At 48.9% G+C, this 25339-nt stretch overlaps 1 protein-coding gene across 1 annotated transcript in view; it reads left to right on the plus strand.

Annotated features, from left to right (window-relative positions):
* PARN (poly(A)-specific ribonuclease) overlaps positions 1–14802 on the plus strand; it is a 166500-nt gene extending 151698 nt beyond the window's left edge. Inside the window, exons 23-24 of the mRNA XM_078440069.2 lie at positions 3916–4109; positions 13721–14802. Of these exons, the coding sequence (XP_078296195.1) occupies positions 3916–4109; positions 13721–13773 (247 nt within the window). The 3' untranslated portion in view covers positions 13774–14802. The remainder of the gene's footprint in view (positions 1–3915; positions 4110–13720) is intronic.
* Positions 14803–25339: the final 10537 nt, after the last annotated feature.

Consider the following 25339-nt stretch of genomic DNA (forward strand, 5'->3'; position numbering starts at 1 on the left):
TGGGGTTTCTTTGCTCCTAGGCCCTTTCAGTGGATAGCGCATGCATATACACACGTGCACACCCACATAGTGGTGCGCACACACGCACGTGTGTGGATGCACACATGTACACATACTTGTTTTAAAAACCGTTCCACTCCATCCCCATGGGGCTCTTCCTTGTCTTCCCCATTCTGGTATTTGTATGTCTGGCTTCCAGCAACATCAGCTCATTCAGATTCACTCAGTGCCGTAACGCATTTAAGTATTTTCGGGATGGTTTCACTCACTGAACAGCAGAAGATGCAAAACTGCTTAAGGGTTCTTCCCCACACCCCACTCCAGATGGGGAGTACTGGGTTCATAAATTGCGTTTTTTCACCTTCCTTACTAGAAATCCTTCCCTATCAGTTCTCTGAGATCTTCATTGTTTCTTACAACTGCTCTGAACTTCATTGATTATGTGTATACAGTTTACCAATTTCCCATGCTTAGACGTCTATTTTGGCCGTATTTCCTAATTACAAATAGAGCTGCAGTGGGGCACCTGGGTGGCTCAGTTGGTTAAGCGCCTAACTTCAGCTCTGGTCATGATCTCAGGGTTCAAGGGTTTGAGCCCCACGTCGGGCTCTGGGCCGACAGCTCAGAGCCTAGAGCCTGCTTCAGATTCTGTGTCTCCCTCTTTCTCTGCCCCTCCCCTGCTCACATTCTGTCTCTTCTCTCAAAAATAAGTAAACATTTTTAGAAAGTTAAAAAAACCCAAACAAACCGTAAGCTGCAATGAATCCCCTGTGCCTACATATTTTTGCAATGTTGGAGGTGTGCCTTCCAGATTCCTAGAAGTGGGATTGTGGGCTCAAAGAGTAAATGAATACATAGTTTTGTTAGATGTTGCCACCTTTCCCTCCATAACAGTGAATTCATAGCTTTGCCCATTTTTCTGTAGGATTTTTTATCCTTTTTTCTCTTCAGTTTGAGGGTTATTTGTATATCAGGGACATTAACCTTTCATCTGTGATGTATGTCACAGATATTTTTTCTTGGTTCCTCATTTGCCTTTTGATTTTGCTCATCTCATTTATTGCCATCCAAAAGGTTTTTATGAGGTCAAACTTACACATTTTTTATTGCATCTGGATTGTGAGTCATAGTGAGAAAGCCTTTTTGTACACCCAGAATTCACCCATGTTTTGTTGTGGTACTAGAGAGTTTCTTTTTCTTTTTCTTTTTTTTTTTTAACTTAGACAGCAAGCAGGCGAGAGAGAGGGAGAGGGAGAGAGAATCAAGCAGGCCCCATGCTCAGTGCAGAACCTGATGCGGGGCTTGATCCCATGATCCTGGGATTGTGACCTGGGCCAAAATCAAGAGTCGGACACTCAGAGCACCTGGGTGGCTCAGTCACTTAAGCTTCCGACTTCAGCTCAGGTCATGATCTCACGGTTTATAAGTTCGAGCCCTGTATCAGGCTCTGTGCTGACAGCCAAGAACCTGGAGCCTGCTTCAGATTCTGTGTCTCCCTCTCTCTCTCCTCCTTCCCTGTTCATACTCTGTCTCTCTCTTTCTCTAAAAAATAACATAAAAAAAAAAGAGTCGGACTCTCAACCAGCTGAGCCACCCAGGCGCCCCTAGATAATTTCATTTTTTACACTTAGATATCTGATCCATTTGGTATTTATTCTTTTGTACCAAGTGAAGAATGGGTCTGATGCATCCTTTTTCAGCTGTTCCAACCCTGGAAAAGTGTTTAAATGTTCATCTTTGGCCCAGTAGTTTGAGATACCACCTTTATCATACTCTAGATTTCTATTATGCAGTTGGGGCTATTTCTAGACTTTGTATTTCTCAAAGTCCCAGCTGAGTTTTCATTAAACATTTACGTCTCAGAGGCTCCTAGGTTCCAGGATTTACAGTACAGAGGAATTTTTTTGGCCCCTTCCCCTTTTGTAGTAGAAAAGCAGGTCCTTATTGTTTTTTAACACTTTTTGAATTTTCTGAATGTTCAGAAACCAGCCAAAATTATTTTTGTCTTTAAGAAAACTTTTTGTTTATTTATTTTTGAGAGAGAAAGAGAGTGAGCAGGGGAGGGGCAGAGAGAGAGAGGGAGACACAGAGTCCAAAGCAGGCTCTAGGCTCTGGACTGTTAGCACAGAGCCCGATGCAGGGCCTGAACTCATGAACTGCAAGATTATGACCTGAGCTGAAGTTGGATGCTTAACCTAAGACTGAGTCACCCATGTGCCCCTTTAAGAAAACTTTTAAAAGATATTATCAGGGTTTTTTTTAAGTTCATTTACTTTGGGGTGCCTGGGTGGCTCAGTCAGTTGAGCGTCCAACTTTGACTCAGGTCATGGTCTTGCGGTTCGTGGGTTCGAGCCCCACGTCAGGCTTTGTGCTGACAGCTCAGAGCCTGGAGACCGCTTCGGATTCTGTGTCTCCCTCTCTGCCTCTCCGCCTCCCCTGCTCATGCTCTGTCTCTCTCTGTCTCCCAAAAATAAATAAATGTTTAAAAAAACTTTTTTAAGTTCATTTATTTTAAGAGAGAGAGAGGGAGAGAGCAGGAGCAAGGGAGGGGCAGAGAGAAAGAGAGAGAATCTCAAGTAGGCTCCATGTTGTCAGCACAGAGCCCCACACGGGGTGTGAACTCACAGACCATGAGATCATGACCTGAGCTGAAATCAGGAGTCCGTCACTTAACTGACTGAGCCACCCAGGCGCCCCAAGGTATTATCGGTTTTTAAACCGTAAACTTTAGCATGAATTTTTAATAACCTCCCAAAATATTACCATTGGTATACCCCCTTAATATCCCTTCCATAAAAGAGGTGTTTCAGAAAAGTGCATATAACGTATGTGAAAAAGGGGCCAGCTAGTCTTTCGAGGCCGTGTGCTCTGAGCTCTGTTCTGCCTCGTGTGGCTTCTAAGAACCACCAGGGAAGCAGTTTATTCCTCTCCTTCATGTGAGTGAACGAGTATAAAGGACAGAGCAGCTGTGAGTGCACGAGTAACATGGAAGAACTGGAATAATCGGCTGGCCAGTGTTGTTTTTGTATGCAGCGTTTTAAGTATTCACTTCCTAGAAAAGGCTTGAATAGGGGTATGTACGCATTTGCTCCCTGCCTTCCCGCCCCCTCCCTGTTCCCAAATGGCCTCCCTCAAGTGGAATGAGTTGATTCTTAAATGTTTCTCATAACTTGGGGGCTCTAATAAAAAAAAGATCTATTTATAAGACCCATTTAGAGGAGACAGGACTCACATCGGCCATGCGGTCTCTGTTTTTATCAAGTTATATTTCAGGGAACATATTTTCTCAAGGAGAAATCAGGACATGTAATTTGATTTAATTCAACATGTCACATCCTATAAAGCTTTAAAAGAGAAGCCAGGTTTAATTATAAATTTGACAAGTCACTGCTTTGGAATAGAAGAGAATTCTGTGAAGGTGGGCTATGCCCTGTAAGTGTATAGAGATGACGAGCAACGTGACAGCTGACACACTCAAGAAGTCCCCTGTTGTCCCGCGTGTCCGTGAGGCAGTCATGAAGGGAACAGGGCTGTCTTCCAATGTGGCGCCACGACGACTCTTATCTTGTTATCTCAGCTCTACTCTTCTGTCCTGCTCTTCTCCTGCCAAACAGAGACCAGGAACTTTCTTTAAAAAATGTTGTCCTTTGAAGCACTCAGAGCAGCTTAGATTCGTACACATAGGGACACAAGCGTAACGTAGAACGTGCTCCTGGATAACCTTGACTTGTCATGGGGAAACCTTTGGATTTCAGTTCGCATTAAGGTCTTTAACTCGTACTTGTAGGTGGCAGCCACCCATGTTGTTGACTGCTAGTGAAGTGGTAATGGACTTAAGAGTATTAAGACACGTTACAGGCTCGTCTTCCTGATAGTCTCCACACCTTTCATGTCGTCCCTCTGTGTGCCTTTCAGTCTTACCTCGACCAGCACGGTAGGAAAGAGAAATCTGAGCCCCAGCCCAGCAGAAGCTGACTTGGAGACCAGAATATCAGGGGAGATTTCTGACACTGAGCTGGAGCAGACAGAGTCCTGTGCAGAATCCCTCTCCGAGGGAAGGAAAAAGGCCAAGAAATTAAAAAGGATGAAGAAGGAGCTTTCGCCAGCAGGTTTGTATAAGGTCTTACTCGAGTTCTGGAGGTGTGTACTCTTTAACGCTCTAGAAACTCATATTTTGGGGGAGAAATGATAGCAGGGCTTCGGTCGGTGGCAAAGCCCGTGTGCAGTAGTCTCCCCTTGTCCACGATTCGCTTCCCGTGGCTTCAGTGACCCGCGGTCCACCAAGGTCCAGAAGCACATGATCCTTGTCAGAAGGTCAGATGTATCGTCCGAAGGTCCACGGTCGCCTAATGCTAGGTCACGGTGCCTACGTCACTCAGCTCACTTCCATCTCGTCACGAGGGCATTTTATCGTCTCACATCCTCACAAGAAGGGTGAATAAGCTATTTTATTTTATTTTATTTTATTTTATTTTATTTTATTATTTTTTTAAAATTTTTTTAATGTTTATTTTTGAGACAGAGAGAGACAGAGCATGAACAGGGGAGAGTCAGAGAGAGGGAGACACAGAATCTGAAACAGGCTCCACGCTCTGAGCTGTCAGCACAGAGCCCGACGCGGGGCTCGAACTCACGGACTGTGACATCATGACCTGAGCTGAAGTCGGCCGCTCAACCAACTTAGCCACCCAGGCGCCCCTGAATAAGCTATTTTAAGAGAGAGACCACTTCACAGAACTTTCATCATAGTACATTGTTCTAACTGTTCTCATTTGCTATTAGCCATTGTCGATCTCTTCCCGTGCCTCGTTTATAAATTAAACTTTATCCCGCATGTGTATGTGCAGGAAATCACGTGGTACCTAGAGAGGTTTCAGGCTTCCTCTGGGGGGTTTGGAATGTGTCCCCCGCAGATGAGGGGGGCTGCTGTAGTTTTCCATGGGACCAGCTGCTTTTAGGATCCATTTAATTTAATTTGAGGAATCCCTAAAAAGCCCTGTCTCTTGATAGAGGAAGGCTTGGCAGGGGCCTTCTTAGTTAAAGATGGTTAGTCCATTTTGGTAATCCTCTCTCTCTCCTCCACGGTTTAGAGGTTTTGCTGATGTGTGTAAGTAGCCTCAGTATTTTAAATGTGCATTTCAATTTGCACAGAGGCCTACTCCTACACATGTTATTTTCAGCGGCAGAATTTTCACCGTTCCCAGCAAAACGCCAGGCAGCCTGGATTTCTCTCATAAGCAGAATTACATAAGGAGCAGAGGAAACCGGAGGCCAACCCATGTTGAGAGCCTAGTATGTGCTAGGTGCTGTGGCAGGAGCACCAGGCCTGCCCGAAGCCGAATGCCACATTCTCTCCACCACCCGGATGCTGTGGGGGGGGGGGGTTTCGTGACCTAACCTAGCCTTCCGTGCACAGACCCTCTACGGCCCTGGACCGTGAGGTGAGGGACGGGCTTGCTGTCAGCGGGGCCAGTTCCCTGCCCAGGAGATCCAGCCATCACCTACCAGGTCCACCAGCTGTCACAGGGGCGACAGTTATGGCCTCTGCTGACCCTTGCTTGCTAAGGGTCCAGCCTGGCATCTCATGCCCGGCAGAAGTGCTTGGCTTTAGTGTTCTGAGGTAGTCACCATGGTCCATTTTACAGTTCAGAGAATAGAGGACTTAAAGTTTAACGTGACTTGCCCAAGGTCACGGAGCCCTTAAGTCTGCCCTGCAGGAAACCCAGGGCTTACAAGCACAGTTGCATATTTTCTGCTCCGGATGGGAGGGCGGGAGGGCCGCTGACTGAGCCCCCGGGGTTCCCCCTCTGTCTCGGATCACTGCGGTCTCTGGGCAGCAGAACCTACAGTCAAACCAAAGGAAAGTGGTAAAGCCCTGGAACTTGGTTCATACGCAAGCTAAAGAGTTCATCATGTTTCAAATCACTTCCTTCTTTTACATGTGGCCTGATCTGACCACAGAGAGTTTTCTGAATCTCCTTGATAATAATGAAATCAAAGAAGCAGCAGAAATGTTGCGTATGTTTTTATACATTATGCTGAGGTTTAACTTCAACTAAAAACTGAACTCCTGTTTGAAGCCCAGATTGTTTATTTTTTAAAATGTTTTTTAACATTTATTTTTTGAGAGAGCGTGAGCGGGGGAGGGGCAGAGAGAGAGGGAGTCACAGATTCCGAAGCAGGCTCCAGGCTCTGAGCTGTCAGCATGGAGCCGGACGCGGGGCTCGAACTCATGACCTGAGCCAGAGTCAGGTGCCCAACCGACTGAGCCACCCAGGTGCCCCATCAGATTGTTTATTTTAGCTGCCTCCTTGAATCCCGGGTTCTCCTTGACTTGCCACCCTTCCCTTCCCTAAATTGAGTTTTGGAGAAGTTTTTAATCTGTACCATACTTCGTCCTCGCCTGTGATACCTTCTTACCACTGGCACATTGTCCTTGCTCAGCGAATGTTCATATTAAATGTTGGCATGACTTTCAGAGATCACGAGCAGCATGCCGTGGGGCAGGGTCCCCTCTTGTATTCTTTTCCTTCTGACCTCATTCTCTTCTGAATTTTCAGCTTATCTGTTACTTCTCAGGGACAGGATGACAGGTGGTCTCCCCCCCTTCTGTCTCAGCATAATCTTAAAGGTATTAACATTAGAATACCTAACAATAGACCACATGAATAGATTAGCTCCTTTTTATAACTTTAATCTTGGGAAGTGAAAACTTTCTACAAGCTATTTGGGGTCTCGAATGTGTAATGCCGTCATTAAAATAGGTTTTTATTCTCCTCCCATTGACAGTAAATCTGTCACTGCCTCAAAATTGGGGCTAAAAAAGAAAAAAAAAATGATAAATTTTGTACTTCTTCACCAGTCCCACTAAAAGAGAAAAACATCTTGACAGCTTTTAATTGAACCAGAGACCTGGAGATAATTGGGCTTTCTGGAGCAGCATTCACTGAGTGAGACCTTCCAGCAGCGCAAAGCTGGGAGTTTAACGGGTCATTCGTAGCTGCTTTGTGGTTAAGCATTTAGTGCTAATGTTGTCAGCAGGATGTGGGTCGGGATATCAGGCTCTGAACCTGTGGAGTCAACCGACTTCGGTGACTTTCACGAGGTCCTGTATCGAGGGAGAATACAAAAGTCTTGACCCCACGAAGGGTCTGTGTTAAGCTCTGAAGGGTTCAGAGGATTCCAGGAGCTGTGAAGGTTGGGGTGTGTGCGGCTACCGGGTCGGACACTTTGGTGCAGCCTGGGGAGGTCTGTCTTGTCCAGGCAGCTCCCAGCTCTCCTCCTGGCGAGAGTGTCTTGACAGGACCTCAGGTGATTCACGAAGGTGTGTTGGGTGCCCAGCACTGTCAGCAAAGGCACACAAAGTGTAAAAGAAAGTGTTTCATCTGTTAGGGAGCTTGCTAGTTTCCAAGGAGGAAGTTGCAAAAAGTAGGACCATAGAATATTGTCTATAGTAGCAGTCCTGGGACAATTGGTGTTCAGTAAATCCCACACAAAATTGTCTTCTGTCTCAGTTATACATTTTAATATCTAAGATACACAGGAGTTCACTAGACCCCTTTCCAGCTAACAAAATGACTTAAATTGCAAAAGGAATGACTGTTTGTTTATCACGTACCAAGCATTGTGCCAGGAGCATCCTTTACTGTCTGTTCCGTATAAGAAGCTTAAAAAGTATAGGTGTCATTATTTCCGATTTCTAGAGAGGAAACAGGCTCAAAGAATTACAAACTTGCAAAGCAAAATATAGCTGGAATTGGGGGCCGTGGGGAGGGCTCACACATTGGACCACTCTGCAGTATGTGAAATCTACCCAAACTTTTTAGTTATTTTGAGAGAGAGAGAGAGAAGGAGAGAGAGAGAGAGAGAATGAGCATGAGCAGGGGGAAGGGCAGAGAAGGAGAATCCCAAGCAGGCTCCACGCTGTCAGTGCAGGGCCTGACACAGGCCTTGAACTCACGAACCGTGAGAGCATGACCTGAGCCAAAATCAAGAGTTGGATGCTTTACCGGCTTAGCCACCCGGGCGCCCCAAAATCTTACACATAATGTAGGCCCCTCCTTTCGGATTTTTAATGATTAGCGTAGATTGGTAGTGTTATCTGCTTTTCCTTGGGAGAATTCCAGGTACATCCTCCATTGGCACATAAAGGAACCCAGTTCCGCGTGTCGTCTATGCTGGAATAAAGTATCCCTGGGAAATGTTCTCCGGGCAGTGCTTAATGGATGCGTTTCCACAGCACACTTGTTCTCGAGGATAAGTGAATAGTGTCCCCCACTGTCCTGATGCTGACAAGACTGGCCGTCCTCAAAATACTGATGGACCGGTACCCAGGGGTTCTCTCGGGTCCTGTGAGCGCACGGAGGAGTGCCCAGAGACACTCTCCCTGGTAATCCTTTTCATCATATGATAGGCCGCTACAAGTCTATGTTTATTTTTTTAAATTATTTTTAACGTTTTATTTATTTTTGAGAGAGAGAGAGAGAAAGAGACAGAGTGTGAACGTGGGAGGAGCAGAGACAGAGGGAGACCTAGAATCTGAAGCAAGCTCCAGGCTCTGGGCTCTCAGAACAGAGCCCCACTCGGGTCTTGAACTCACGAGCTGTGAGATCATGACCTGAGCCGAAGTCGGATGCTCAACCGACTGAGCCACCCAGACACCCCATTTCCTCCTTACATTTAAAACACAACACATTAGACCTTTAAATGTTTACCAAGAACCAGCAGTTTCACTGGGGTCTTGACTAATCTGTTGAACCTTTCATGCTTAGACCCATAAGGTTACAGCATGGAAAATGGAGGATCTACTTAGATGTCACTCAGTCTGCCTTTGCTGAGCACTCAGTCCAGGCTCAGGAGGTCCAGCCAAGGAGCTTTTTAATTCCTCAATGAACATGTGGTTGACGGCCTCTGTGTGACCCATGAGGTGTGTGCTGCTCAGTCCCCATTCCTCATGGCAGCCCGCCAGGGCTCCCCGTAAGCCACCCGGGAACCCTGCCTTCTCGGGGGTGGGAAACCGCCCCCTCACCAGGCATTTTGGAACGTTTCCCGGTTAAAAATGTTTGTGTAACACCCCAAAGGATCTTTCTGTATACAGAATTCCACTCTGCAGAAAATGATATGATGGCACTTTTCCAGGGTACCATGTAGTTTTCTAGATTCTGTTCTGGATTCACCTGAGGGAAGAAATCTCTTACCTCTCAGAATTTCTCCCTGTCAGCTCCGTCAGGAGAAAGGTACACAAGCACCAACAGTCACCTGCTGTGTTGACCGCTTTTCATTTTCTGTTGTGGTCTTGTTAATAAAAATCGTGTGCTCACTACGAAAATCTGTAAAATGAAGAAAAACGGAAAGAAAATGAAGCCCCGTTGTTGCCTGATACTCTGTTCATAAGTGCTTTTAGTCTGCCTGGGATTTTTATATGTAGTTGGCATCATGCTTCTTAGGCAATTTAGTATCCAGCATTTTTCCCCATTTAAAAACCTCTCAGTCAAATCATTTTAATTATTAGCATATTTTATTTTTACATTTTTTGGCTTTTTTTTTTTTTTTTTTTTTTTTGAGAGAGAGAGGCACACACGGGAGGGGTAGAGGGAGAGGGGGAATCTTAAGCAGTCTTCAGCGTGGAGCTTGACATGGGGCTTGATCTCACAACCGTGAGATCATGACCTGAGCTGAAATCAAGAGTCGGACGCTTAACTGATTGAGCTACCGGGGCGCCCCAGTTTTTTTTTTAGCTTTCTTTTTAAATGTTAATTTATTTATTTTGAGAGAGAGTGTGTGTGTTTGAGCGCACAAGCAGGGGAGGGGCAGAGAGGGAGGGAGAGAGAGAGCATCCCAGTCAGACCCCACACTGTCAGCACAGAGCCTGACATGGGTTTGATCTCATGAACCTTGAGTTCATGACCTGAGCCAAAATCAAGAGTCGGACGCTCAACTGACTGGGCCACTCGGGTGCCCCAGTTTTGTTGGATCTTGAAGCAACATTCCTAAGGGTCAGCTTTATTAAGATACAATTTATGAATAAACTGAGGGTTGATGGGGGGTGGGAGGGAGGGGAAAGTGGATGATGGGCATTGAGGAGGGCACCTGTTGGGATGAGTACTGGGTGTTGTATGGAAACCAATTTGACAATAAATTTCATATTAAAAAAAAAAGATACAATTTATGTACGGTAAGTCCTCACTTCTAGGTGCACGATTTGAGGAATTTTAACACATGTGTACAGCCATCATTGTGATCAAGAGAGAGAATGGTTTTATCATTCCGGAAGATTCCCTCACGCCTCCATCCCTCCTCCCACCCCTAGATCCTGGCCCTGATCTGCTTCTTTCTCAACCAAATGCATTTGAGATACATTCATGCTATTACATCTACCAGTGGTTCCTTACTCCTTGCCGCTGAGTAGTGTTCTTTTTATGGACGTATCCCTGTCAATCCATTTTGCCAGTTGGCGTGTAGGTTGTTACCACTTTTAAGCAAGTAAAAAAAATGCTGTAACCATTTGCGAACAGGTTTTTGTTTGAACTAAGTTTTCATTTCTTTTGGGTAAATACCTAAGAGTGGAATTGCTGGGTCAGGTAGTAAGTGCAGTGTTTTACTTTATAAGACACTGGCATGGCCTTTTCCAAAGTGGCTGCACCATCGTGCATTCCCGCTGTCAGCGTGTGAGGGCTCCAGTGGCTCTGCACGGTCACCAGTATTGGGATTGTCCTTTGTAGCCCATTTTAGTGGGTCTGTAGTGGTATCTCGTTCTGGCTTTGACCTGAATTTCCTCTAATGACTAATGATGCTACGCATGTCTCTGTGCGGTTATTTACCATCCAGATCTCTTCTTGGGTGGAATGTCTTTTTAGATCTTTTGCCCATTTTTTCATGGGTTGTTTGTTTTCTTCTCATTGAGTTTTGAGAGTTCTTTGTATATTCTGGATCCAAGTCCTCTTGGGTTTTGCTGATTCTTCCAGACTCTGCTTTTCTTTTCATCTTCTTAATGTTATCTTCCAAATAGTAGTTTTCAGTTTTACTGAAGTCCATTGTATCATGTCTGTTTCCTTGCATTATGCTTTTGGTGTCACAACTAAGAAGTCTTTGCCTGACTCTACATTACAAGGATTTTCTCCTGTGTTTTCTTCTAGAGGTTTTATGGTTTTAGGTTTTATATTTAGATGTACAACCCATTTTGAGTTAATTTTCGTGTATGATGCAGGGTATGCATTGAGATCCATTCTAGCAGGAGGCAGATGTCCTGAAATACTCATTTAAAACGAATCGTTCCAGAGTAATTCTCTGCGCTTTAGTAAAACAGGCCTGTGAAAATGAGCTCCCCGGAACACTGACCCCGGCTCCTTATCCACTAGCTTTGAGACTCATCCCTCAGTCTACAGTGCTCCCTTTCCAGAAAGTGCTGGAAAGAACACCATCAGTGACCTCCAGCCCCCTCTGGTCTAGGTCTCCTTCAGATGGTTCTTAAAGTTCTGGTTCCTCTGGACACATCATTGTTGCTCAGCAGCTGTACGTTTTAGGCAGTGGAAACTAGGCCCTTCTTGACTGGAGGCTGTTGGCTTCCTGGGCAACGACCATGTTCAGTGTTGGGCCACCTTACTGATAAGAAGAAGGGACCTGACATGCATTAAACATGTTCATGTGTCAGGAACTCTGCCGTATCACAGCAGGCCAGTGTGGCATGAAAGTAGTCTTCAGTCCCGCTGATAGGTGAGGCTGTGAGAGTTGTTCAGAGCCATACAGCTAGTCACATGGCCAAGCCAGGCTGGCCTCATCCAGAGCTCCCACTAATTCCATTCCTCCTCACCAGCTCTTGGGCGAGTCACTTCCTGTGTGTCTGCCGGCCTGCAGCCACGCCCACACCCAGTCCCATCCAGCCAGCAGCAGGTGCTCTTGTAAGGATGACTTATACTTTCAGCCATTTAGCTGTTTTATTTGTTTTCCTCACAGCTAGTTTTAATTTACTTCAGTCCCCCACATTGGGCAGTGTGGCTCTTGCCTTTAAAATGGCTCATTGGCGGGGTGCCTGGGTGGCTCAGTCGGTTGGGCGTCCAACTTCGGCTCAGGTCATGATCTCACCGTTCGTGAGTTCGAGCCCCCCATCGGGCTCTGTGCTCACAGCTCAGATCCTGGAGCCCATTTCGGATTCTGTGTCTCCATGTCTCTCTGCCCCTCCCTGACTCATGCTCTGTCTCTCAAAGAATTAAACATTAAAAAAAATTAAAAAGAAATCTTTAAAATGGCTCTTTGGCTGCTGTAATACTTCTTTTGGTATGTGAATCATACAAATGCCCTCATCGATGTTTCTTTTCCTCCTTCCAGTTAGGCATTGTATAAATGCATGATTGAGAAGGTCAGGCTGGCCAGGTCTCATCACAGCCCATCTGCAGTGTTTCCTTGTTCTGGGGAGGGGAGCCTCTCTGCGTTTCCTTCTCTGATCAACCTGGATCCCCAGAACATCTCCTGTCCCTTATCACTGCTCACCGGAGGGGCCTCACGGTCTTTACTGTGAGTTTCCCTGCCAGCCCTGCCTGAACCCCGGGGCCACCCCGCCGGTCTGTCCCACTTTCCATCGCAGACGCGCTCTTCCCTGACTTGATTCCCCCTTCTCTCAGCCCCAGGCACACCTGGTCCAGGCCCAGCCCAGCTGTGCCGCTGCTGTTCCAGGGAGTGTCCTGAGTGGAGAAGAGCCTCCAGCTGCCTGGTGAAACTGTTCGGAACTGGAGAGGACCTTCAGGGCTTAGCCAGTGTTGCCAGACTCTGAAAAGGCTGCTTTTTGGGGTCTCTCTGAACCCCCATAGGTCAGCTTCTCTCCTCTGCAAAGCTGCCAGCCCCTCGGGTTTCTCATTTGGGTGCCGGTATGGCCCAGCACAGAGGAGCCTGGTGTCCTGGGACGCGACAGGGCTTTGCATGCCATGGGAGGAGCCAGTCCCATCTCAGCTGCTCTCTGGCAGTGAGACTGGTCATCTTACTTAGCCTCTCTGAGCCTGCTCTTACATCTGTAAAATGGGGATATTGGCACCACCATGCTGGGCTTTTATGAAGATTAAATGAACGGAGGGGTGCCTGGCTGGCTCAGTAGAGCATGTGACTCTTGAACTTGGGGCCGTGAGATACAGCCCCATGTTGGGTGTAAACCTTGCTTAAAAAAAAAAAAAAAAAGGAGGGGCACCTGGGTGGCTTAGTCTGTTGGGCAGCTGACTTCAGCTCAGGTCATGATCTCACAGTTCAGGAGTTTGAGCCCCACATTGGGCGTATTGCTGCCAGCACAGAGCTCACTTCAGATCCTTCCTCTCCCTCTCTTTTTCTGCCCCTCCCCTGCTTACAAACCTCTCTCTCTCTCTCAAAATAAATAAGCATTAAAAAAAAAAAAAAGGATTAAATGAACCGAGTGCCCAGTGTGGTGGCAAAGAATACAGTACGTGCTCCCCGAGAGATATGTGAGCGTCCTTGCTTTAACCCCCGTGAAGTTAACAGAGGCGTCCGTCCAGGGAGGCGCGTCCCTAATCCTACGTGCGAAGTTTCTGTGGGGTCGCCGCCGTCTGCTGGGCACTGCCGTCCGTGGGCAGGGCCTGTCTGTGAACCATCTCTGCCCAGCCCAGCCCCGTCTGCCTCGGCCTTTGTGGCTGGCAGTGGGCGCTGTGCTCCCAGCCGGTCGCTTGGTCCCCCAGGTGCTGTCCCTCTTCTTGTTCACCTTGTTTTGTCCTTCCCCCCGCAGGAGGCCTCCCGGGCAGCCCTGCCAAGCTCTTCGAGGTTCCCGACACGTGGTAACCGAGACCCGAAGGAAAACAAATCGCTGGTGCCGTGGCTGAGGAGGACCCAGCTGGCACATTCAGAAGCCATACTGTATTTAATTTCATGAAATGTGGTATGGGAGGGGTTTGAAGCCAAGTCTGTGTCCTGGCAGAAACCCAGTTTCTTTTATTTGTGTGGCTGTGTTTCTTTTCTTCCTTTTTAATGTAAACTGTCTGCTGACACTCAGCACGGTTGTAGGCCGTCTTGAATGTGCACATTATTAACCGGTTGATGATTTGTTGCTCACGTGAAACCCCTTTTCCAGTGTCGTGAATTTTAGCGCGTTTAAGAACCTACCTGGTGGGGATCGTCGGCTGTGAAATAAGCGAAGAGCCGACATTCTTGGGCGCCGGGATCGTGAGTTTTGGGGTTGAAGTCTTTACTGCTTCGAGAGGTTTCTTTTCGTGTTCCCGTGCGCAGATTTGGGGGCCTCCGCAGCACGCGGTTACAGTCTCCCCCGTGGAGAGACCCCTCGCGTCTGCCCACTTCCCGCCATAGCTGCCTGAAAATACTAAGCACTCCAGCTTGTTTTTCCAGTAGGAAAATGTCTAACGCCGTCCACCCATAAAGACGCTTACCATATGCCTTGGCCTTTGGGGCATTTTTATTTAGAGTCCTTCTTCCTAACTTGTGAGTTTCTCAAGGCGAACTGGACGAGTACAAAAAGTTCACTTCTGTTTTTACACGTAGTGCTGTGTTCCCTTTTCCGTACCTTAGCCTGCTCGCCGTCTCTGTTCGGGAGTGTGTCCGGGGGTAAGGTGGCATGTGTGTGTACACGTGCGTGTGTGTGTGCGTGTGTGTGTGTGTGAAATCACAGATTACAACGTGTACCAGCCCTCTCTCTGTTGAAACAGATCACAGCAGCGACAGGATTTCATGGATCTACTTCCGTAGGTCTGTTTCATGTAGATCATTGTTAGATATTTAACATTTTTTTTGTATCATGGAAAATAAAAATGAAAAATGTATTTCCAAGAGATGAAAATTAAAGAAATTTTCCTAGGATTCTGGTTTTCTCCTGTTTCTTTTTGGTAAGCGAATGACGTATTTGATCTTTACATAGATGTATTTCTCTCTAAAGATCACCCCTAAAAAGCTCTGGTAAGTCAGGAAGCCTGGTGTTCGTGGATTTTTTTTTTCTTTTTTTTAACCTCCAACTCCTTATACTTGCGTTAACGAGTCAGATGCCGGTTGCTGGAGCCGAGCCCCGTGGAGAATGGCTGTGTAGGAGGGTCCGGGTGTCCTGCGTGGCGGGTGGAACCCTCTGCCATCAGTGGTGCTGGGTGAATTCGGATCAGTGAGACACTCTCCCCAGTTGAGAGCCTCTTAGCGCTTCCCCTCCCTCCCCCACCCCGCCTTACCCAAGAGTTTGTGCGGAGTTACAAACCCAAACTTGTCTGGGAGGAGCTCCCACCCCTTCTAGAGCTTCATCCCTGCTCACAGCCCAGCGGGGTGGTGCACAGGGAGGTGCAGATAAAGGCTGATGTCTACAGGAGGCTTACAGGGCACTGCCAGGGCTGTGCCGGGTCTCAGAAACTGACAGGTAGGAACAGGTAGTGCCCGATACTTGCTAACGTAGTAAACAAGAGGGAAAACCAACCACAGACTGTGATTGACGCACGTCGGAGAAGTACGTGTGGCCTGAGGAACTCACTTGCGTGGCACCCTGAGCCCGGTTCTCCCTGCTCAGAAAGCTTTACACACACACACACACACACACACACACACACGGCTGCTCCGGCTCCAGAGGAGGGCTTGGGGAGGGGGCGTGCTGGAAGGGGCCTGTGCTCCAGAGCCTTCTAGAGCTGGACTTGCACCCCAGCTCCAGCCGTGGGTTCTCGGACACATTGCCCTCTCCTCGCCTCTGTTTCCTCAGTGATAAAAGCAGGGCGATAAACCTGCCTCGCAGGGTGGTTGCCAGGACTAAAGGAAATCTCGTAAAAGGCCCAGCATACACAAGTGCGCGGTAAATGGCAGATTTGAAGATGACGCTTTTGATTTGAGACCCTGTGTCGTCGTCTGTCAACTGGAGCTGAGTCACCGGGGATTTGGCTCAGGATTAAATACATGGCGGAGCCCTCATCCGTGCTCAAACCCCTATTTTCTTCCCAACTGGACCCGTCACGTGGAACACTTGTCCTGGGTTGGCCCTCAACCCACTCCACACACACATACAGGCTTTCTCGATGTCTCTTGGGGCATCAGACCCTAGGGTGGTGCTCTTGCTTTCGATGCGGAGGCCCAGGGCCATATGATGATAATGGATCTGTGTTTCTGGCTTTGGTTAACGTGTGGAGCCAAAGCCGCAGGTGGGTGTGGAAGTGGGGACCTCCGTTTTTCCCTGCAGATAGTTCTGTGGTCCTTTGATTTCAGAGCTGGGGTGGAGACTGAATGCTGCGCTCTTGTCCTTTTCTATAGTTTTGAATTAATTCAGTACCTCCCCCCCACTGCCCCGCCACATTCTGTTGTCAAAAATTTCAAACATGCAGAGAAGTTGAAAGAATTATTCAGTGAACACCCATTTACTCATGTACCTCCTGGATGGTACAGCTACTATTTTGCTATCTTTGCATTATTACATAACCAGCTATCCCTTCTTCCATCGGTTCATCCTAGTTTTTGTCGTTGTTGTTTATTTATTTTGAGAGAGAAAGAGAGCAAGGGAGGGGCAAAGAAGGGAGGGAGAGAGATAGAGACAGAGAGAGAGAATCCCAAGCAGTCTCCATGCCATCCGCACAGAGCCCCACACAGGGCTCAAACTCAAAAACCGTGAGATCATGACCTGAGCCGAAGTCGGTCGCCCAACTGACTGAGCCACCCAGGCGCCCCTGAAATGCTCACATCTTAAGTGTACCAATTAAGAAGTTCTAGCAAATGCAACCATAACTACCAAGATACAGACATCCCCATCACCCCCAGAATATTCTCTTCTGCCTCTTCCCAGTCAACCCCAACACCGCTGCCACCCCCCAGAGGCACCCACCAGCCTGCTTTTTTTTCCACTACAGGTTAGTTTGACCTTTTCTGGAACTTCATGGGAATAGAATCATGAAGGGTGTGCTCTCCAGTGAGGCCTCTTTCAGCATGATGTTTTTGAGTCTCATTCATGCCATTGCTTGTGTCAGGAGTTCCTTTTTGTGGCCAAGTCTGTTTTTTAGAGAATTTTTTCAATATTTATTGTTGAGAAAGAGAGAACAGAGGAGGAGCAGAGAGAGAGAGGGGGACACAGAATCTGAAGCAAGCTCCAGGCTCTTAGCTGTCAGCACAGAGCCCAATGTGGGGCTCGAACTCCTGAACCGCGAGATCATGACCTGAGTCGAAGTCGGACGCCTAACCCACTGAGCCCCCCAGAAGCCCCATGTTTTTAACTGATGGACGCTTTGACTGTTCCCGGTTTGGGGCTTCTAGGAATAAAGCTGCTGGGAACATTCTAGAAACTCCCAGGTCTTTCTCCAAAGTGGTCGTAGCATTTACATTCTCACCCACAATGTATGAGTGTTCCAGTAGCTTTCGTCTTTGGCAACACTTGATGTTGTCAGTCTTCAGCCATCCTGGCAGATATATCACGCATCTCATTGCAGTTTTCCTTTGCATTTCCATGATGATGGCTGATGATGTGTTTATTGGCCATTTGTATGTGTTCCTCTGTGAAGTATCTGTTCAGTCCTCTTGCCTGTATTTTATCGGGTTGTGTCTCTGTTAGTAAGTTGTAGATGCTCATTATATATTATGGACATCAGTCCTTTGTCTGATAATTATTGTGTAAATGTTTAGTTCCAATTTATAGCTTGTTTCTTTTCCTTCTTTTTCTTCCAGCCTTACTGAGATACAATTGATACACAACACTGTGTAAGTTTAAATTTCTTTTAATGTTTATTTACTTTTGAGAGTGAGAGAGACAGTGTGAGTGGGCGAGGGGCAGAGAGAGAGGGAGACACAGAATCCGAAGCAGGCTCCAGGCTCTAAGCTGTCAGCACAGAGCCCGACACGGGTCTTGAACTCACGAACTGCAAGATCATGACCTGAGCCAAAGTCAGAGGCTTAATTGACTGAGCCACCCAGGTGCCCCAACATTGTGTAAGTTTAATGTGTTCAGCGTGCTGACCCAATACATTCCTACACTGCAAATAATAACCACCATAGTGCTAGCCAACATGATCACCTTTTTTTTTTTTTTTTTTTTTTTTTAATTGGTGGTGAGAACATTCAGGATCAACCTCCCAGAAGCCTGTTTATTTTCTTAACAGTATCTTTCACGGGGCAGAAGCTTCTGATTTTAATGAAATCTATTTCGTACATTTTTCTTCCTTCCTTCCTGGGACCCATCTGTGGGGATATCATGCCATATCTCTGCCCTTTCTCAGAAACCCCCAGGTTGTAAAGGTATCCTTTCATGTTTCTTCTGGAAGCTTTAGGGTTCCAGGATTTACGATTACTTGTCCGATCCGTGTTGCGTTCATTTCTGTGTGTACGGCCTGAGGCGGGAGTTGAGGTCCCTTTGTTTGCATGCGGATATCTGGTTATTCCAGCCCCATTTGTAAAGAACACTCTTCCAATTGGATTGCTTTGGTGCCTTGCACAAAAATCTTGTGACCTACTAACAAAGGTGGGTCTTAGCATGTATGCTTTTATCTGTTTTTTTTATTAATTTATTTCACATTTATTGATTTATTTAGAGAGAGTGTGAGTGGCGGAAGGGCAGAGAGAGAAGCCCAAGCAGGCTCCGCATGGTCAGCGCAGTGCCCCACACAGGGCCCAAACCCTCAAGCAGTGAGATGGTGACCTGAGCTGAAATCAAGAGTCGGACGCTTGACTGACTGAGCCACCCGGGTGCCCCATCCTGTGTGCTTTTAAAGGCGCTGTCACTCTGGCCAATCGGCAGCACAGAGAGGCTCTCATGTGTTTCTGCGTGTACATTTCCCACTCTGACATCTTAGGGCCGTTCACTTGATGCAGAGAGGAAAATGCTGTGATCCTTGGTTCTTGCTGAGGCCAGGCCACTCTCTCCTGACCTGGGAAACGAGTGAGTGTTAAAAATAGTCCAGTCTTTTTGGATGTTTTTTTGTTTTGTTTTGTTTTGAATCTCCTGACTTAAGTTTCATGACTTCGACTGAAATCTTTTTTTCCCCCCAAATGATTCATGGGGTAAATTGATGCGTCCAGTTTTGTTGAGGAGGGGAAATGGAATACCTGGAGGCCAGTTCGTGTTTCCCCTGGTTGTGAGCCACCCTGGCCTGCAAGTTGTCTGGTCCCTGGTGAGAGCAGTTCAGTCTGTTTTCTGCCGCTTGCCCGTCTCCGTCTTGGGCCCCCCTCGGTCTCAGCCAGGCCATGGCCCTGAACTTGAGTAAAAGCTCTTGGTGTGTCTGTCCCTGCTGAAAACATTCATGAAAGCTGAGAAGGTTAGACAATTTAAAATTGAAATGTGTTAGACAAGACAACTCTGTCATAAAAGAAAGGACAATTAGAAAGAGTCCCCCACTAGGGGCACCTGGGGGGCTCAGTCAGTTGAGCGTATGGCTTGAGCTCAGGTCACGATCTCACAGTTCGTGGTTGGAGCCTCGAGTCGGGCTCTGTGCTGACAGCTCAGAGCCTGGAGCCTGCTTGGGATTCTGTGTGTGTCTCTCTCTCTGCCCCTCCTCCATTCACACTCTATGTGTCTCTCTGAAAATAAATAAATAAAACATTTAAAAAAGAATAATAAAATAGACAACCCCCGTTTTTTTTTTCTTTTTCTTTTTTTTTCTTTTTGAGGAAGGGAATGTGTTCAGAAAAGAGATAGAACCCTTAGGCCTGTTTCTTTTAAATGAGAACATAGGGAAATACTAGAACAGAGAGCTTGGAGCCAGAGAACCTCGCCTGTGTGTGTGATGCGTGTACACGTGGGAACCCCGTGCGGAGGAAGCCAGTGTACCCAGACCTGTCTCGTGGGATCCATCTGTGGGGATGTAATTGCACATTTCTGACACCAGCCAGAGGACCAGGCGCCTGCGTCTTGACGCTTGCCTGCTGCAGCACAAGGACAGTGGAGACAGCAACCCTCTGTCCCGCCTCCCCAGCAGGTGGAATCTTCATTACTGGCAAATGGCCAGGCCTCCAAAAAACACTGACTGAAGGGGGTTCCCTCCCTCTTCCTACAGTGACGAGGAAGGTAAACTGTGTTCATATCTCCTCCCCTCTGTGCACTGCGGCCCGGTCGGCCTAGCCTCTTAATTCTCAACACCCAGAATCTGGGCACCCGGTGTCATTCCTTGGACTCTGGAAGGGCTGATCTTACCCGGAAGCTTGCCCTTCATTTGTTGAAGGGGGCTCTGTGCCTACAAGCCGCCTTGATGAATGATCGTGGTCCGGGAGTGTAGCCTTGTGCTGCTTTTGGAGGCTGTATCTAAGTCAGGGAGGTGGAGAGTCCTTGGGTGTTTTCATTTTACAACCCCCATCATTACTTCATGGTGCAGCTGAATCCCTCTTCTGTGGAGTGTGAATCGGGCGCGCCCCACCTTATGGAGCCTCAGAGCCCTCATTGTCTCCCCTTTTCCGTCTGCCCACTGCCTCTTAAACTTGGAAGCCTTTCCACGGACACCCCGGCTTGAGAAACCGAATGGTCGAGGCAGCATGCTGTGAGGCCCAGCATCTGCAGGCGGGGATTGCCCAGATCTGAGCTCACGGCCAGGACCAGGACGCCAGCTCAAGTTCAGTCTCCTGTCCCTCCAGCCGGACCCCCGCCACCCCCTCCCAGATAATAGGTCTTTGTCCACTTGGCTGCTGTCATTCACTTACACTGGGAAAAACCCAAGAGTCTCCTCTTTGAAAACACATAACCCCTGTGCTCTGGAACTTTCCATTTCAAAGTAAACTCCTCCTCCAGTCTTCAGTCCTTGCTTTTTGAAAGTAAAATTTCTTGGGGCACCTGGGTGGCTCCGTCAGTTGAGCATCTGACTCTTGGTCTCGGCTCAGGTCATAATGTCACGGTTCGTGGGTTCGAGCCCCGCGTCGGGCTCTGTGTTGACAGCTCAGAGCCTGGAGCCTGCTTCTGATTCTGTGTCTCCTCCTCTCTGCCCCTCCCCTGCTTGTGTGTGAGTTCTCTCTCTCTCTCTCTCTCTCTCTCTCTCTCTCTCTCTCTCTCTCCCCCTCTCTCTCAAAAATGAATAAACATTTAAAAAAAGAAAGAAAGTAAAATTTCTTGTCTACCCTACTGTGTGTTTTTCTGTAATCATACTGGGGAATGCATATAGAAGCATACTCTATTCTAAATGCTTTGTGATTTTTTGACATGTAGATATCTTACGCCCCACTGAAGATAAAACCGAGGCCCCGGGCAGTTAGGTGACTTGCCCTGGAGGTCACGGCCAGTGGCAGAGCCAGAATTCAAACCCCAGTGATGCCCATGTGCCTAATCAAGACTTGTCACTGCCTTATGTCCACATGAGGGGCATCACGTGGAACAGGAATAAAGAAGTGACAGCAGTATACGTCCTGAGGGAATCGGGGCCGCCGGCTCGTGGGAGCACGTCCCGTGTGCGGCTGGAGTCCGTGCACTGGGCTGTGGCCAATTTCCCCCTCTCTTCACACTACCCCCCCCCCCACACCCTGTCCATCCCCAGACCTGCCACCTCCTCGTCCAAGCTACAGGTGATGATAAGGCTTTGTCTGCATCTTAGACAATTCCTTAAGGGACAGCTTCCCAGAGGAGGATTTACAGCATCAGGAAGCAGAGGCATCATAAAGGCTCTGGATATGCATGGCCAAATCGATCTCCGTTTTAGGATCCCACCAGAAGCCTCCACACTCTGAGCAGGAAGGTGTGGGAAAGGCCCACCTGCCCAGTGAGCCAGCCAGCCAGTCATTTCACCTACGAAGCCCTGGGGGGGATCCAGAGCTGGAAGGCACACCCTGGTTTTTGAAGCTTGTGTGTTCCCAGCAGCTGCGTCAGCATCACCTGAGAACTTGCTAGAAATGCAAATTCTTGGACCTCACTCCCAGTCCTACTGAGTCACAAACTCCAGGGGCGGGGCCCAGCTGTCTGGAAACAAGCCCTCTGGGTATTTCCAGTGTTTGCTCAGGTCTGGGAGCCACCGGTCTTGGGAAAGCTGCAAGGGTAATGCACACGCTTTATAAACCGACTCCGTGAGGGCCGGGAGCAAATCCAAGGGCAAGGTCACTTCCATCTCCAGCTCACGGTCAACATCATCACCTTAGCTGGTTTGCATCTTTAGGTGGATAATTAGAACCATGTGGAAAATGTTACTCGTTCATGTTAGGGATCTAGCTCTTCTAGGCAATTGTTATTTGTACTTAAGAGGTGTATTATGTGCCAGGCACATTATTATTATTTATTATTATTATTATTATTATTATTATTCCCTCTGGAAGGGAAAAGGAAGGCTTACAGCAGTTTAGCAACAGCCTAACATCACACAGCTTGTACGTGGCAGAACTCAAATTGGAACCCCGTCTGTCTGCCAGAAACTGTGCCCTTCATGGCCACACCGCTTGAGAGCAGGAGTTTGACGCGGGCGCCTTTCAAATGATTGGGTTTGTTGTTGTTCTGAAATCTTCCACAGCTGTGTAGTAGCTTTCCCCCCGATTCCTGTAGCCTCGTACTTGGACAAACCCAAGCTGCTCTTGGACCCACCTAACTCTTGCCTGGTTGACCATGCCTAGCAGGTTAGCGAGGCGATCTTTTGTTTCCCTCCACGTGTTTCGTTTTGGCTCCTAAGGATTTCTTCTAGAGTTTCCGGACTGCCGACATCCCTTGGTAGGTGGGCGTCTCAGCTGTAGATCACTTGAGTTCTGTGATACTTTATGCAATGAGCTCTCAAGTCCTGTGTCAAGGGACAGGCAGGGGCCAGAGTCGCTCGGGAGCGCAGGGGTCTGAGGGGACGCTGAGAGTGGGCACCTGTGTTTTGTCTGTTACCACCTGCCCCGGGCGGGAGGGGGCGGGGCGGGCAGAGAGCCTACAGTTTGGGATCCACGCTGGCCCTCTGGCTTCCCCTGGGGCTTGGTGGCCCAGCTTCCAGGGAGTGGCAGTGGGGATACCAGAGGCCAGACCGAAGAGCCTGAAGGCTTGCCACCACCCCAGAGGCATCCCCGCGGAGGGTCTCAAGAGGGCCTGCCATCAAAATAGAAGAGACTGCAAATATTCCCTTTTGGGGCCACGGAAGGGAAGCCAAATGAAATGTGAAGAGGTGTCTGAAAGCCGAGAGGAAACCAGGAAGCCCTTCCAGAAGTTCTATTTGTGGGAAGAAACTTTGGCACGGGGCAGCCGGCCCTGCTGCAAAAATAGACCGAGATGCCGAGAAATGGCTCCATTCTGGAAGCAAATGTCCCTCTGCGCGGAGCTTGACCGGGGCCTTTGGAAGGCTCGGCCCCGCTCCTCTGCCTCCCTCTGGACCCCAGCACTGAGGAGCGAGAGCGAGAAAAGCCAAACATTTAAAAGCAGTCTTGCCCGTCACCGGGGCTCCACCGTCACCAGTGGGGCCAATGGAAACACAGGGCAAAAAGGAAGGTTTCAAGTCAGCGCCTGGAAACCCAGCAGGTCTGCGGGCCCGGCTCCCCTTTGCCGTGTTCGTTCTCGGCTCTGCCCCCCCCCCCTCCCCGGGTGACACGGCTAAGAAAACAGGGGACAGCGCGCAGCAGGAGAAAGTGTGGCTAGACAGAAAACGCAGACTTCTAGAGATCGAGGGCGGTGCCCCTCAGCAAGGTGTCCTTTAACACACCAGCCTGACAGCCCAGCGGGGGTTGAGAGGTGGCTGTGAAAGAAGGAAAGGTGGCAGGACGGACCCCTGAGGTCCATCGTGGCTCCGGAAGGCTGCTCTCGCCCTCTCTCTGTTCCGTGCTCATCTGGCACTGTCTTAGGAGAGCGACCCTGGCCTGTCCGCAGCAGCGAGGGAGCGGCAGTGACCGCTGTCGGGGTCGGCCGACCTCCTGCCACCGCGGTGGGGCCAAGCCCGAGAGCCATCTGGGTGGTCCTCTGCCCTGGACTCCCGGCCACGCTACGTGCAGGGTCACGACACAGTCATGTTCCTTGGAAAGGAACATTTTAGTTTATGGCCCAAGTAGTTTGGAGGGGGAAAAAAAAACACCCCATAAATGAGTTGCAGACCCCAGGTCACCTTGCGTAGAGCTGGGACACATCGAGCAAATCTGACCCGCTTGCCCCTTCCTACAGGAGCTGGATGGGGTCTCTAACTTTGCTCCTTGTGGCCAAGAACTGTCAACGCCGCTGTGGCTCTCTGAGGAGTTGCGGTGGGAGTTGAAAAGGTCCAGGGTCATCTGGAATTAGCAGCCCGGCTCACAGGCAGCTCTTCTGTCTTCAGAGGGCATGAGGGCAGCTGTTGGGAGGCTTAGGTGGGGACTGGAGTGGGGGTTCCCTCTCTGCCGACGGAGAAAGCGCGTGCTCAGGGGGGACCGTCCTGCGGGGAGAAAGGAGGGGTCTGCCCCCCAGGAACACCCCAGCTGATGGTTAAGATCCCCCTGCAAACACAAGCAGGTGGGAAGGATGAGGGGAGACTGTCAGGAAGACAGAAAGCAGGGAAGAGGGAGAGAGGGAGGCGAGGGGGAGGGAGCCCCCTGCCCGGTTCAGGAGTGGCAGTGCCTTGAGAGCAAGCATCTGCAACAAGCTGGGGCGGTAGGGCACTTGGGTTTGCACAAAGCTGCATCCACGTATTTGCAATGTTGGACTGACGCAGAAATGGATTGTTTTTTGTTTTTTGTTTTTTTTCTGGAAGCATCCCATTTCTTTGAACTCTCATGTGTTTCTGGCAGGACCTGCCTTTCACAGGCCCCCCTCCCTCCAAGCAGGGCACAGGAGGTGGGCACACGCCCCGGGCCCAGCAGGTCAGAGTGCCCCCGTCTCCCCGGGAGGGGCCAGTCACTCCCTGGGCAGTTTGGGGCGCTGCGCTGGAAGAAGGTGACCCGAGGCTACTGGGCAACCATTTCTCTGGTCTTGTGGAGAACCCACCCGCCATAGTCGAGGAGGCCACCCGCTTTGGGAAGGAATATAGACGGCATCCTGGTTTTCCCACTACTGGATCCCTCCACCCCGTCCCTTCCAGTGACGCCCATCAGTGTGTCACCTCCCTCTTCCCGCTTATCTCAATTTGAGTTACATTTCTGTCCCTTGCCACCATAGAAGCCCCGACCGTGAGAGGGAATGTTTCGGCACAGGGGGGGCCTGCAGTCTGTGAAAACAGCTCGCCAGTATATAGACCGGCTGTAGACTAATGCACAGAGTCAAACAGGTGTGTATAGCTTAGCTTGAGAAAGTCCAGGCTTTTCAGGCCCTTGAGAAACTGTCACTGACCTACGGCAAATCCTTCTTCCCCATTCATCCAGGAAGCTTCGTTAATGGGGTGAGTGCATGGAAGGAGAAGAAAGTCCTTACCCACAAAGAGGCCATGCAGACCTCTGGTTGATGGAAGGCTGCTGTCTCTGGCAGGTTCTGGGGTTTGAAATGGAGTTCGCTGCTTGGGGGATGCCCCGTCTCAGCGAGAGCCTGCCCTCCTACTCGGGGGGGCCTGACGAGGCTCTTCTCCAGAGGGGACGG

The sequence above is a fragment of the Panthera onca genome, chromosome E3, assembly GCF_046562875.1.
Source record: "Panthera onca isolate mPanOnc1 chromosome E3, mPanOnc1 haplotype 2, whole genome shotgun sequence".
NCBI lineage: Eukaryota > Metazoa > Chordata > Mammalia > Carnivora > Felidae > Panthera > Panthera onca.